General features: G+C 41.8%; 1 protein-coding gene across 3 annotated transcripts in view; it reads right to left on the bottom strand.

Annotated features, from left to right (window-relative positions):
* ATRNL1 (attractin like 1) overlaps positions 1-14,682 on the bottom strand; it is a 2,205,421-nt gene that overhangs the window by 1,717,438 nt on the left and 473,301 nt on the right. For all 3 annotated transcript variants that reach the window (XM_029610472.1, XM_029610473.1, XM_029610474.1), the window contains exon 9: positions 174-357. In XM_029610472.1, coding sequence (XP_029466332.1) covers positions 174-357 — 184 coding nt within the window. The remainder of the gene's footprint in view (positions 1-173; positions 358-14,682) is intronic.

The raw sequence follows: 14,682 nt of genomic DNA, 5'->3' as shown, positions 1-14,682 counted from the left end.
CTCCCGATCACTTTACATACTAATGAAGCAGCTAAGCTTTCCTTTATATGCTGCAAACTCTTAATCCCCATAGGGAGCACAATGATTCTGCCATCAAAGAGGTCATTAAAAGCAAACAATTGTCACAGTCTATCTTCTTTATATGATGCAATGAAAGTTCCCAATTGGCATACCATATCCTTGTATTGACTTCATATCGGTAAAGGTCATCTACCAATCCATACTTGTTGCCCGGCAATGCTTTGTATCCACCATGAACATAAATAGATTTGGTCATTTCATCATACACGCTGGAGTGCCCGTATCCACCTTGCACAATTGCACCCCGTGTCTCCGGGACCAGCCAAGTGTTGGATCCTAAAAAAAAATACAGACTCATAAAACATGTGTGTGTTTTATGCTTATTAAACTACAGAGCATGTTCCACGTACAATGATAATAAGAAAGCACCACAGAACTGGACCAGTGAACCAGAAAACTGGGATGCCATTCTCTGTTAGGTTTTCTTGATGGTATGTATTCACTGGAAGAGCAAAAAAAAAAATCAATATATTCAACTGTTTTACCCATGCATTTCTATAAAAGAAAACTCTACTCACTCTATACATTGCACTATATTAAAGGCATTGTATACATGGCAAGAAAGTTTGTGCAAATGAAACATATTACAAGTAAGCGTTTATTTTTGAAATCCTGATTCTCAGTGGGAGATGTGCCTCAGGCTAGGTGTGAGGAAGCAACGGTGAAAGTCTCTGAGAGATGATTGTAATGGGTGATGCTCTGTGGTTCTATCACATGCTCAAAAACTGTCAACCTAATATCTAGGCAGCGGGGCTCTATCAATCAGAAAGAGTTACAGACTGCAAATCTGACTTTGAAAGCTGGATAGGGAATGAAGGTATAGAGGAGTTTTAGGCTTCAGAAGGGGGGAGGGGAGTCCAAAAAAACCTTCATTACAGGTCAAAGTATAGGCTAATTCAGTACAACATGTCTAGTATCATAATTATTTTCCCTAGTATTTCACGGACACTACAGTATCTTCAACGTTGATCAATTACATCATCATTGTGTGCGGCTATATGAAAACAAAATCATAAAATGCCATTTGCCAAATTTCCATGATGGCGGCATGCTAACAGCATTCAGTGGGAGTAAGATGCAGGCACTCCTCTTCTGCACCAGGAAATGCAATATCAGTTTACTGATAAAAGTATGCATGTGCTATAGATTTTTTTTTTTGAAGGGGGGGGCATTGAGGTGGTTTGTATTTCAAGAGCCCGCGAGAACTCTTTAAGAAAAAATTCATATCTATTCATCATGTTGCACATCTCGTTAAACCTATTTCTTGTTACTATTAAACTCTCCTGGAGCAAAAAATGTGAGGAAATATTGTGCCCTTCAAACTGCCATGAGGAAATTTACAGCCAATTAGTGGTACTTCTCTAAAAAAGCATATAATGCAGAAATTAAGACATACAGCACAATTCTTGCATGGTGCAATAGTTTTATTTTCATCACAGAATGGTTAGCAATTGAATTGCAAAATGCACCAAATGTTTCTTAAATGGCATTTGTTTTACATGGAGCTGGATAACCTGCCACTTAACCAGATATCTTCAAAGAAATCCCGTTAAGTGGCACTATCAATTTTTTTTATTTTTAACTTTTTCTTTTTTTTCCAGCAGGCACCAATACATTATAACAGTGTTCTGAAACAGGTTCATCTCTCACTGGCAAGTGTACCAGAACATTATTAACAGAGACTCTTATACAAAAGCAGTATCATCTACTTCGTATTTTCCATTAGAGTCTAATAGCAACTCGAACTTAATTAGCCAAATCCATTCCCCGCCAAGTCTAATTTGGGTCCCCAAATAGTTTGATAACCCTCTGTCTGGTTGCAGAGCAGATCTGCCACTTTACTCTCCCACCGCTGAATATCAGGGGAACCCATCCACATGCAGCAAATGTCCAACAAGTTTCCTGTGTCCTCGCATCTCCCACCGGCTAGGCTATATTCCCAAAAGAAATAAAGACACATTACCTACAAAATTCTATTTACAAACCCTAGTAATGTGGTTCACCTCCTCCAGCCAGAACAGGTGTACTTCACCACACTCCCACCACCTATCTGCCCACATCCCCTCCAACAATATTTGCTTGAATTACTGAATTTAGCAAAAAAAAACCCAACAACCACAAAACAGATGTTTGATACATTCGGTTTGTTCTATATTTGTAATTAATTGCAATTAATCAAGTAAGTATTAATAAACAAACACTCCTCAGCATCACCACTCCTCCTCCTGACACAAACACAGACAAACAGGACAAACTGACAAAAACTTTCACTCACACAAAGAAGACAAAAGACCAAGGGAAAGGGAAACAGATGACAACAAAAGACAAGACAACACACCGAGGAAATCAAAATCTGTAAGGTCCTACTCCCAACTAATCCACTCACCAACTCTCCACTCCACTCCCTCAAAGAGGAAACTGCAGGAAGTCGGTATATATAAACAAAAAACTTAATGCACCACGCATAAAACAAACTGCACTATGTAAAATGATGCACAACGTGCTGACAGTATGCACCGTGTGTTGATGCACTACGCAACACGATAACATTTCAGCGAATGGCGCAAATCACCAGCCTCCTTGATATAATCCCCAGTCATGGGTCTTGCTGTTGTCTCTTCTCATGGTGTCTCATCTCATTTCATCGTGCTGCTACTTCTATGTTGCTGTTTCATCTCATCATGCTGTCTCCTCCATGCTGCTTTCTCAACTCATCTCAGAATGCTGCTTCCTCCATGCTGCAGTGTCTTCTCCTGGTCTTTGGCCTCCATGCTCTATGTCATCTCCTGGGGGGTGCTTCCTGACTCCATGCTGTGCTCTTTGATCCTGGTTTGGCTGCCTTATTGTTGAACTCTGCTGCCTTGGCCCCTAGGCTGTCCCGTTTGAGTGTACTCTTTCAACATGGTGCTGCTACCTCTAAGTTGCTGTTTCATCTCATCAAGCTGCCTCCTCTTCTCATCTCAGAGTGCTGCTGCCTCCATGCTGCACTGTCTTCTCCTGTTCTTTGGCCTCCATGCTCTATGTCATTTCCTGGGGGCTCCTAACTCATGCTGTGCTCTTTGGTCCTGGTCTGGCTGCCTTATTGTTGAACTCGGCTGCCTTGGCCTTATGCTGTCCCGTTTGAGTGAATTCTTTCAACATGGACTGTATGGGCCTTTCCTTGTGCTGTTATCAGCTCTACCATTACAACTGTACTGTTGCTATTGGGTTGCCACTTCCGCTTTCTATGTTCTTTGCTGTATCTGTTATGTGACCATTTGTAAATGAACGTATAGGCCTACGCTCAATATCCTGGTAATTTCAGTTACAATGTCATGTGCTATTTGATATCTTGTCCTTGCAGAATGTGATTAATAATGACATTGACTAGCTTTGAATGTGTCAGAGAATTTATTGTGTAATAAAGGGGTCACAGGTTTTGAAAAACTACTTTCTGGTTGTGTCTTTTCATTGCATTGTTTTTATCTTAAGGATTCACTAGGTAAAAGGTTTGGGACCCACATGACCTTACATGCTAGAGTGCCATTAGCCATTCCAACTAGGCACATTTATTGTATGCAAGACCATATGGCCTAGGCCATACACCTGAAAGCTCATTGTATGCTCCCGAGGAAGACAGCAGAGCTAAACCAGAAATTTCTTACTGTCGAGCTTCACAAGTGACTCATGTTGCCTTCTCCAGAGAGCATACTCTTAGCAAACAGTTGGGTACATGGGCATGTATGTGAGATAGGCACTAGCTAGCTAGTGTTCACCTCCATTTGCTGTCCAGTGGACTATGTAGAAATACTTGGCTAGAGGTAATGTAGTAATGTCTTCATGCTGTTGATAATCAAAAGATAACATAACTATGCTAATGTCATAGTGCAGCTATACCAAACCATTGGTGTCTTCCATTGTAAAGATATATCATCTCTGACCATACAATGGGCTTCTCTCTGGGGCCATTGAATGCTAACCTCACATAAGTCTTAAGTTGGGAGCTGACTTGCAAAGTACAAGCCTGTTGTCATGTAACCTATGCTGTCACATCCACATAGTCCCCCATGTCAGTGCCAATGGCTGCAAACACATAACTGGAGAGGGACTAGAGAAAGAAGCATCACTCTTACCTATGAGCTAACCGTCACCATAAAGGCCATCTTCAAAATTGTCAAACAGGGCCAACTGCCCAAGTATAAAGGTCACATATGCTGCTCCCAGGTTCCTAGCCACCATGTCGAGGATGTGTATTTGAGCATCACAGACGACTTGCACGGTGATGGAGTGGAAGAGCTTTCTCTTGCAGTAGATCTCCCTGCCACGGAGTGGGATGATGGCTACACATGAGTGCAGACAATATCTCCGAGAACATTAGAAAAGTTGGCAATGGCATAAAACCCTCACTTCAATTCCACCAAGTCCTGCCTGTCACAAGGGATTGTTATGTATTGATTAATGTGATCATGTACAGCTGTGTCACAGGAAAAAGCTATTTGGGACATTCCTACAATGACCCTGACTGACATTCGGAAGGAGCCAGATGCCACAAAGTGCAGCGTGGACAATAGTTTGGTGAGGCCCTGTTTAGCATGGGAACTTTCCGTGACCGGATCCAGATCACCTCTAAGTTCTTCATATAATTCCATGCTAGCCTGAGAGCTGAGGCAATACCTGCTAACCACGTGTTCCTCCAACATGCCCAGCAATGTAGTTTGTGGAGGAAAGGTGCCCTCCTGCATTGCAAGCGCTGCCATGGGCCAGTGGCTTTGGATCCAGTGCAGCAACATCCCTAGGAGGGGTTTTACCTTCTCGTGCCTGTTGTTGTGGTGGATGTTCTTGGTATTGGCGGTGAACATCCTGAAGCAGCCAGTATCCCACTACAAGTAAATTTCCCCCTAACATTGTAGCTTTAGGAAGACAGAAAAGGTGTTTTTATTGGTCCAGGAGGTAAGTGTACCTGATGGAAGGCCTTATTTTATTGCACACGATAATAGCTGCAATAATAGCCACAATCTGTGATAACGGCCGCTGTCATGCGATAAAAACTTTCCCCCTAATGCCAAAAAAGGTTTTATTTACGATGTTAAGTCCTGTGTTATTGTGCATTAAATCACTGCAAAATGCGGTAGGAGACCCTAATTTGCATTAGCTCCTCCCATTTGTAGACTCATAAGTAAATTTACATGCTTGTTCGCAACATGATAGCACATGTGGAATGCGCCTAGATGCCAATTTAACAAGCATTAGAGCCGCAATGCAATTTGAAAAATGACCCTGTTAGACAGTTATAACTTATCCAGATTACTTAGGCCCGCCCCCAAACACCTTTTTATCTGGCTATATTAGAGCCAGATAAGGACTTCTCTGGCTATAATTTAGCAGATAAATGGCCTAATATTTATGAAGTTACCATTTTAATGGATAACGTTTGAGTTATCTGGCTAAATGGCTTTGAACCCTCAAAGTGATTTTGAGGGTTCTGACCAAATGGCAAAAATCTAACTAAAAAAAGGATCTCTATCACTTCATTAACACTGAAAACAAAGCAGATATGCTTACCTAGAATAAGTGTTCTATGAGGACAGCAGGATTTAAGTCTTCACACATGGGGTGACATCATCAGATGAAGGCCAGCATGGAAATGTGATTCAAAATTTCTAGAAACTTTGAACATGCCCTACTGGCATGTTATACCACCACACATCCACTTGGGAGGACCTTCAATCTATAATTTAGCTTAGATTTGAAAAAAACAACTCTAAAGGGAAATGGGCTGATTCTATAAGAACTAACATCTTGCTGTCCTCAGAGAACATCTGTTGCAGGTAACTCTGTTTTCTCCAAAAACAAGCTGGATAAGCCCTCACACATGGGGAATCTCTAGCTCAGACTGTACTGAATAACAAAGGGGATATCCGAAACAGAACCAATAGGAAAAACTTATTTATGGTGGCAACAAGCCATTGTTTGTATTAGTCTTTTTTTATAGATGCAGCTTGAAACCAAAATAATGGGACTCAAGGAGATTAAGTTGGTTCTCCACTTCAAAGAGACTCCTCAGAACAGACTGGTCAAACTACTGTCATGTCAGAAGTCCCTGTCCAAGCAAAAGTGAAGGGAGTTAGAGCACCTGTTTACATAAAGTAATGCCACCCAATCTCAGAATTAAGTCCACAAGGCTCAATCATGTTAAATTTAAATATCCAGCTTTGTTCTCATCTGCCAAGTTCTTTATTCAAACACCCCCCCCCCCCCCCCCCCAGATGTTTTTCAATTTGGTCAAAGACATAAAATATCAATTCTTCCAGTTTATGACTGTTAGAAATCCAGTGAGATATCAATGGCACTTTTATTCATTTCCTTTTCAGACAATTTCAATGTTCAGAAATGCGTGTTCTTAACTGTGGCAGATGTTATGTTGCTATAAAATCTTAGTTAGCTGTGATTCAAAAGTTTTAGGAGTTTACTCTGACGCAGCCAATAATGGTGAAATGTGATTCATGTCAGGCTCCATGATACCTCAAAACAGTTCTTCTCCACTTAATCACTTAATTATTTAAGAATTCTTTTGGAACTTTATCATACCATGATGCTACACAAGTAAAGTTTTTTCTTAAATTCACATGCATAGATTTTTTGATAGCTTTACTTTATATATTTAAAAAAGTAACATTAAAGAGATATCACACTCATGATTATACTGGTAGCACTTTTATGTGACTTCACATTGTACTATATGAAATATTTTCTCCTTTTTCAAAAAATTATGATTTTTGAATACTATGTGAGGAATTGCACATAAAGTTTGAGCGTTTATAGAAGCTGGGCTTTGCATTTTAGAGATGAAGTCTCGCACTACCTTAGGCAGGAATTTAAAATGTGTGTACAGATCAACCCTTTTGTGTAAAGTATTGGTATAAAGCGGATAAATCACTAGGGCCTGCAGCTCACTGACCCTGTGGGTAGAAAAGACCACCACCAAAAATTTGACCTTTCAGGTCGGGTACTTCATCTCACAGGAGTCTAGTAGTTAAAAGGGAGTTTTCATCAACTAGATCAATACCCCGTTGAAGTTCCAAGACAGTCCAAGAGACTTAATGCCTAAAAATTTGGGGCAGAATTTTAAAAAATACGCCTGCGCGTACTATTGTTCGCGCACCAGGCGCAAACAAGAGTACGCCGGATTTTAATGCATGTAGCCGTGCATATCCTTTAAAATCGGGGTCAGCGCGCGCAAGGTTGTGCAAAATCGGCAGCCTGCGTGCGCCGAGCCGCACAGCCTGCCTCGGAGGGAACTTTCCTTCCACCCCCCCAGCACCTTCCCCTCCCCTTCCCCTACCTAACCCCCCTACCTTTATTTGAAAAGTTACGCCTGCCCAAGGAAGGCGTAACTCGAGCACGCCGGCTGCGCGATTCCCCAGCCCGGGAGCAGTTTCTGAGGCCTCGGCCACGCACATAAAACACCCCCGGGCCGGAACCACGCCCGCCGCTCCGTCCCTGGATGACCTGCCGCCGCGACATGCCCCCGACACGCCCCCCCCCAGGAAAGCCCCGGGACTTAGGCTCGGCACGCGCATGGGGAGCTTGGGGCAGGTTTTCGGGGGGTACACGCGTACCCTTTTGAAAACCTGCCCCTATATGATTTAGGTATAGTTCCAAAACAACAAAAATCATTTGGTCAACATGAAGCATCTACATGTAACATCTGAAGGTCTGCAACAACTTATCCCATTTGGCAAAGACCTGGCAGTAGGCTAATCAAAATTCACAACTTGTATGCATTAGCACACTACAAAACAAAATACTAAATTTCATACTGCCTTCCTATGTAGCCACTTACGCATGCAAACAAGTTGATATGAAATCTTAAGCAGCAAAGAAAGATTGATCCCATTTCCTTCTATGTTTTACCAGAAAGCCCATGGACCCTTATGTTGTTATAAGCTCTTGCTTTTGTCCCCAGACAAAATGTCACTTTGTCATGGATTGGAACAGAAAGAATGCATTCTTTATTAATGCCTGCTCTGTCATGTCTTCTTTGATGGTAAGTGTTCACTGAAAGAGCAACAACAATCAGAATATACTCATCTGTTTTGCCCATGAATGTCAATGAAAGAAAATTGTTCCTATTCCATATTGTGCAATATATGAAAATCATTATATAGAAGACAAGAAGTAATACGCTCCTTACATAGAAACATAGAAACATAGAAATGACGGCAGAAGAAGACCAACCGGTCCATCCAGTCTGCCCAGCAAGCTTCACACATTTGTTCTCATACTTAACTGTTTCTCTTGGCTCTTAGTAACCTTATGTTCTAATTCCCTTTTCACCCCCACCATTAATGTAGAGAGCAGTGCTGGAGCTGCTTCCAATTGAAATATTAAGTTTGATTAGTTGGGTAAGCGGCAGCATAGCTCTCTGCCATGAAGCAGAGGGCAATGCTGGAAATGTGTGAAGTATCAGTTTTTCTTTTCCCCTGTCATTGAAGCAAGGAGTCATGCCGGACATGCACCGAAAGTGAAGAATGCCTTGAAAGTCACATTAACTATCATCAAATATTGAAAAGCCTAATAATTGGTAATACCTATAAGCCCATGAACCCATCCCTGTTTTTTTTTCTTTTTTTCTTTCTTTTTTTAATTGGGAGATGGATGCCCTTCATCCTTCTACTCTGTGAAGGTGGACACCTACCACCGGCCACTGGCATCCCGCTCCGTTAATGCCTCTGTGGCTACTGCCGCTCCATGCAGTGTTTTACTACCTGCTCTTTATATGCGTCCTCTAGAACTGATGGATCCCATCCCTGGGTTTTTTTATTATTTATTTAATTGGGAGATGACAGCCCTCCATCCTTCCGCTCCGTGAAGGTGGACACCTACCACTGGCCACTGGCATCCCGCTCCGTGAATGCCTCTGTGGCTACTGCCGCTCTGTGCAGTATTTTACTACCTGCTCTTTATATGGACACCTATCACTGGCCACTGGCATCCCGCTCCGTGAATGCCTCTGTGGCTACTGCCGCTCCGTGCAGTATTTTACTACCTGCTCTTTATATGTGTCCTCTAGACCTGATGGATCCCATCCCTGTTTTGTTTTTTGTTTTTGTTTTTTATTTAATTGGGAGATGACAGCCCTACATCCTTCCGCTCCATGAAGGTGGACACCTACCACTGGCCACTGGCATCCCGCTCCGTGAATGCCTCTGTGGCTACTGCCGCTCCGTGCAGTATTTTACTACCTGCTCTTTATATGCGTCCTCTGGACCTGATGGATCCACAATATTTATCCCATGCCCCTTTGAAGTGCTTCACAGTTTTGGACTTCACCACTTCCTCCGGAAGGGCATTCCAGGCATCCACCACTCTCTCCGTGAAGAAATTCTTCCTGACATTGGTTCTTAGTCTTCCTCCTTGGAGCCTCAGCTCGTGACCTCTGGTTCTGCTGATTTTTTTCTGTTGGAAAAGGTTTGTCATTGTCTTTGGATCGTTAAAGTTTTCAAGTATCTGAAAGTTTGAATCATATCACCCCTGCTCCTCCTTTCCTCCAGGGTGTACATATTTAGATTCTTCAATCTCTCCTCGTATGTCAACCGATGAAGACCCTCCACCTTCCTGGTCGCCCTTCTCTGTACCGCCTCCAACTTGTCCTTGTCTCTTTGTAGATACGGTCTCCAGAACTGAACACAGTACTCCAGGTGAGGCCTCACCAAGGACCTGTACAAGGGGATTATCACTTCCCTTTTCTTACTCGATATTCCTCTCTCTATGCATCCCAGCATTCTTCTGGCTTTTGCAATCGCCTTGTCGCATTGTTTCGCCGACTTCATATCATTAGACACTATCACCCCAAGGTCTCTCTCCTGCTCCGTGCACATCAGCCTTTCCCCCCCCATCGAATACAGTTCATTCGGATTTCCACTCCCCAAATGCATGACTTTGCACTTCTTGGCATTGAATTTCAGCTGCCATATCTTCGACCACTCTTCCAGCTTCCTTAAATCCCGTCTCATTCTCTCCACTCCTTCCGGCGTGTCCACTCTGTTGCAGATCTTAGTGTCGTCCGCAAAAAGACAAACCTTACCTTCTATCCCGTCCGCAATGTCGCTCACAAAGATATTGAACAGGACCGGTCCCAACACCGATCCTTGCGGTACACCACTTAAAACCGCTCTCTCTTCAGAGAAAGTTCCATTTACCATCACGCATTGTCTTCTGTCCGTCAACCAGTTTGCAATCCAGGTCACCACTTCGGCACTCACTCCCAAGCTTTTTGTTTTATTCACCAGTCTCCTGTGCGGAACCGTATCAAAAGCTTTGCTGAAATCCAAGTAGATGACATCTAGCGCTCTTCCTTGATCCAATTCCTTGGTTACCCAGTCGAAAAAGTCAATCAGATTTGTCTGACAGGATCTTCCCCTGGTGAATCCATGCTGCCTCTGGTCCATCAATTCTCCGGACTGTAGATATTTCACTATTCTCTCTTTCAACAGTGACTCCATTACTTTTCCCACCACCGAAGTGAGGCTAACCGGTCTGTAGTTACCAGCCTCTTCTCTGTTCCCACTCTTGTGAAGCGGGACCACCACCGCTCTTCTCCAATCACTCGGCACCACTCCCGTTTCTAGGGATCTATTGAACAGGTCACACAGCGGACCCGCCAGCACATCTCTGAGCTCCCTCAGAATCCTTGGATGAATCCCATCAGGCCCCATGGCTTTGTCCACTTTCAGATTCTTTAGCTCTTCCCATACATTTTCTACTGTAAAATGATTTTCATCTATTCCACTACCCTCCAGCTTCTTGTGTAGAAATGGTCCTTCTCCAGGGTCTTCTTTAGTGAATACAGAGCTGAAGTATTCATTTAATATTTCTGCCATTTCTTCGTCTCTCTCCACACATTGATCATTTCCACCTTTCAATTTCACTATACCACTATGGACTTTTCTCTTTTCGCTGATGTATCTGAAAAATGTTTTGTCACCATTTTTTATCTCCTTGGCAATCCTCTCTTCCGCTTGACTTTTTGCCAACTTGATTAATTTCTTCGTCTCCCTCAGTTGAATCAAATATTCTTCTTTGTGCTCCTCCCTTTGGGATCTTTTATATTTTTTGAATGCTGTTCTTTTAGCTTTAATTTTGTCAGCCACCTCGTTTGAGAACCAGATAGGTTTCATTTTCCTTTTGCTTTTCTTTACATTTCTAACATAAAGAGTAGTTGCCTTGGTGATTGCTCCTTTTAGATTGATCCACTGCTGATCCACATCTCTCTCATTCTCCCATCCATTTAGTTCTTCCTCTAGGTACTTCCCCATTTCCTCAAAGTCTGTGTTTTTGAATTGTAAAACTCGGGTCTTTGTGGTTCTTTTCCCTATTCTTTTAGTGATATTAAACCATATTGTTTGATGATCACTGGTGCTGAGGTGGGTGCCCACCTCGACATCAGAGACATTATCTGCATTAGTGAGCACTAAGTCGAGTATATTTCCTTCTCTCGTGGGTTCTAATACCATTTGTTTGAACAAAGCTACTTGCATGGCATCCACTATTGCTCTACTATTTTTAGATTCTGCAGATGGGATTTTCCAGTCTACATCTGGCATATTAAAGTCACCCACGATCACCACTTCTCCCTTCTTACCTATCTTATGGATGTCTTCAACCAGGTCTCTGTCCAGCTCTTCCTTTTGGTTCGGGGGCCTGTAAACCACTCCAATATAAATTGATGCTCCATCATCTGTTTTTAGGTCTACCCATAGTGCTTCTTCCTTGCCCCAACTTCCTTGTAGCTCAGATGCTTGGATATTGTTTCTGACATAAAGAGCCACACCTCCCCCTTTTCTATCCACTCTGTCCTTCCTTAACAAGTTATAGCCTGGTATTGCCGTATCCCAATCATGAGATTCTGTGAACCATGTCTCTGTGATAGCAACAATGTCCACTTCTGCTTCTATCATTAGGGCCTGCAGATCTGGTATTTTATTTCCCAAACTATGAGCATTTGTGGTCATAGCTTTCCAGGTACTCTCTTTAAGATTATTGCTTTTCCTGTACTCCTTATGAGACTTTAGTTGAGATTTGTTATTCACTTCACTCTTTCCTTTTGCAGTTGTGCCACTGATGCCAGAGTTATCCATCTCAATTTGCTTTTTCTTTTGGTTATGTATCTTGAAATTCTGCATGCATTGGTTTTCTCTCTTTTCTGGTAACACTTCAATGTTTTTCTCTAGGACTTCAGTTTTTAATATAGGGAAGGCTTTTTGTTCTTGTTGCATTTGATACTGTGTGTGTCTCCTAGTAACTGGTCCAATTCTACCAGAGCCCACTGTAATCCTGGTTTTTAATGATTTACTTAATGACCTGCTTGAGTGGGGGGGTATACTTGTTGGCTGCAAATCTGTCACGAATGGGTGACTATGGGACACATGTGTAATCCTACCTGAGCCTACTGTATTTCTTTTTCTTGACTCCTGGTTATTCTTTGGTATTGGGGAATTATTTTCTGAGTAATGCAATGTGGGTGTATTTTTTGTAATTAAAGCTAATTGAGCTTTAACCTCAGTCAGCTCCTTTTTCATAGAAGAGAGTTGTGCACAGATTGGGCAAGTTCTACGTTTCCAGATGTTTTTCCTCAGAATAAAGGCTCCACAACAGTTGCAAAGGATAGTTCTCATATTGGTAAAGTTTTGGGTTGGTGATTCTTAGATGGTAACAATTTACTAATTTATCTTGTTGCTAATGCTAATTTAGTCAGTCTATATTAGAATCTAAGGCCAGGGGTGGGTGGGTAGAGGGGTAGGGTGGGAGGGAAACAAACAGTTGAACCTGGGACAAGCTGAGTAGAGCAGGACACTTTCTGGAACTTTATTCGTCCTTAAGCTATTAAAGATCCCTCAGCACTTCTGTGCCAATATTAAGCAGATTATTAAAGAACAGCTATACAAAATAGAAATGCAGTTATACTGGATCTTAAAAAACAGACAGTTTGCAAGGAACCAATTATAATTATTATATAATAACAGACCTAGAGAAAGGTATAAACTGAGCAGTTCTACTTCACAGAGAACTCAGATATTAATGGAGCACAGAGCAATGATCAGAAGGAAAAGTGAAAGTAAACCAGCAGGGTTTTGGGGTTTTTTTTTTTTGTTTTTGTGGTTTGTTTTTTTCCCCCAGAAAGACCACCACCAAAATTAAGAGTAAGAGCACTTGAAAGAAGGGAGATTGAGAGACTTTTTCCCCAGAAAGAGCACCACAGAAATTAAGAGTAAGAGCACTTGAAAGAAGGGAAATTGAGAGACTTTCCTATTTCACAGCGCTCAGAGGCTAGTAAATCAAATCACCAGTAGAGGAATATTAAGAAACACTGATATCTATTATGCACAGATTCTCTACTATATATTAATTCAAATTTTAAGACAGCCTTATCTGCACCGGGAACAGAAGATTCCTCTTTTGGTCTTCCACTAAGCAGTCTGCAATGCTCTAGCCAGGTCACTAATTAGCTTCTCTGCCACACCCAGTCTGGTTTTAACCGGACACCTTTAGGAACCTTCCAGTTCTTAGATATTAAAGATCCCTCAGCACTTCTGTGCCAATATTAAGCAGATTATTAAAGAACAGCTATACAAAATAGAAATGCAGTTATACTGGATCTTAAAAAACAGACAGTTTGCAAGGAACCAATTATAATTATTATATAATAACAGACCTAGAGAAAGGTATAAACTGAGCAGTTCTACTTCACAGAGAACTCAGATATTAATGGAGCACAGAGCAATGATCAGAAGGAAAAGTGAAAGTAAACCAGCAGGGTTTTGGGGTTTTTTTTTTTTTGTTTTTGTGGTTTGTTTTTTTCCCCCAGAAAGACCACCACCAAAATTAAGAGTAAGAGCACTTGAAAGAAGGGAGATTGAGAGACTTTTTCCCCAGAAAGAGCACCACAGAAATTAAGAGTAAGAGCACTTGAAAGAAGGGAAATTGAGAGACTTTCCTATTTCACAGCGCTCAGAGGCTAGTAAATCAAATCACCAGTAGAGGAATATTAAGAAACACTGATATCTATTATGCACAGATTCTCTACTATATATTAATTCAAATTTTAAGACAGCCTTATCTGCACCGGGAACAGAAGATTCCTCTTTTGGTCTTCCACTAAGCAGTCTGCAATGCTCTAGCCAGGTCACTAATTAGCTTCTCTGCCACACCCAGTCTGGTTTTAACCGGACTGGGTGTGGTATTGCAGGTAAGCTGTTTTTTTTACCTTCTGTAAGTTACTTTCCTAAAATCCACAATCAACACTGGAAACAACTACATTCAGAATAGTGTCACAAACGGTTTCATATGAAATGGAATCTGATATGTTCATGTAATACACGTGTGTGTACATGTCATTTGTGATGCTAATGTGGCCCGGTGAGATTCCATGTGCAAGGAGGCTCAGGAAGATCATATGACCTGCACAGTGCAACAGCAGATGAAAAGATCTGAATTTCTATCTCAGCTGTAGTTACTGGACTAGACCATATCTACTCCATCTTTTTCTGACATGTTCTAGCAGGTTATGTTCATAAAAAATGAACAAACACCCTCTATATTGATCCCCCCTTTTAAACACGA

This window comes from Rhinatrema bivittatum, chromosome 7 (genome assembly GCF_901001135.1).
Source record: "Rhinatrema bivittatum chromosome 7, aRhiBiv1.1, whole genome shotgun sequence".
In the NCBI taxonomy this organism is placed as follows: domain Eukaryota; kingdom Metazoa; phylum Chordata; class Amphibia; order Gymnophiona; family Rhinatrematidae; genus Rhinatrema; species Rhinatrema bivittatum.
The sequence above is the reverse complement of the archived record's forward strand: the minus strand, read 5'-3'. Positions and strand labels throughout refer to the sequence as shown.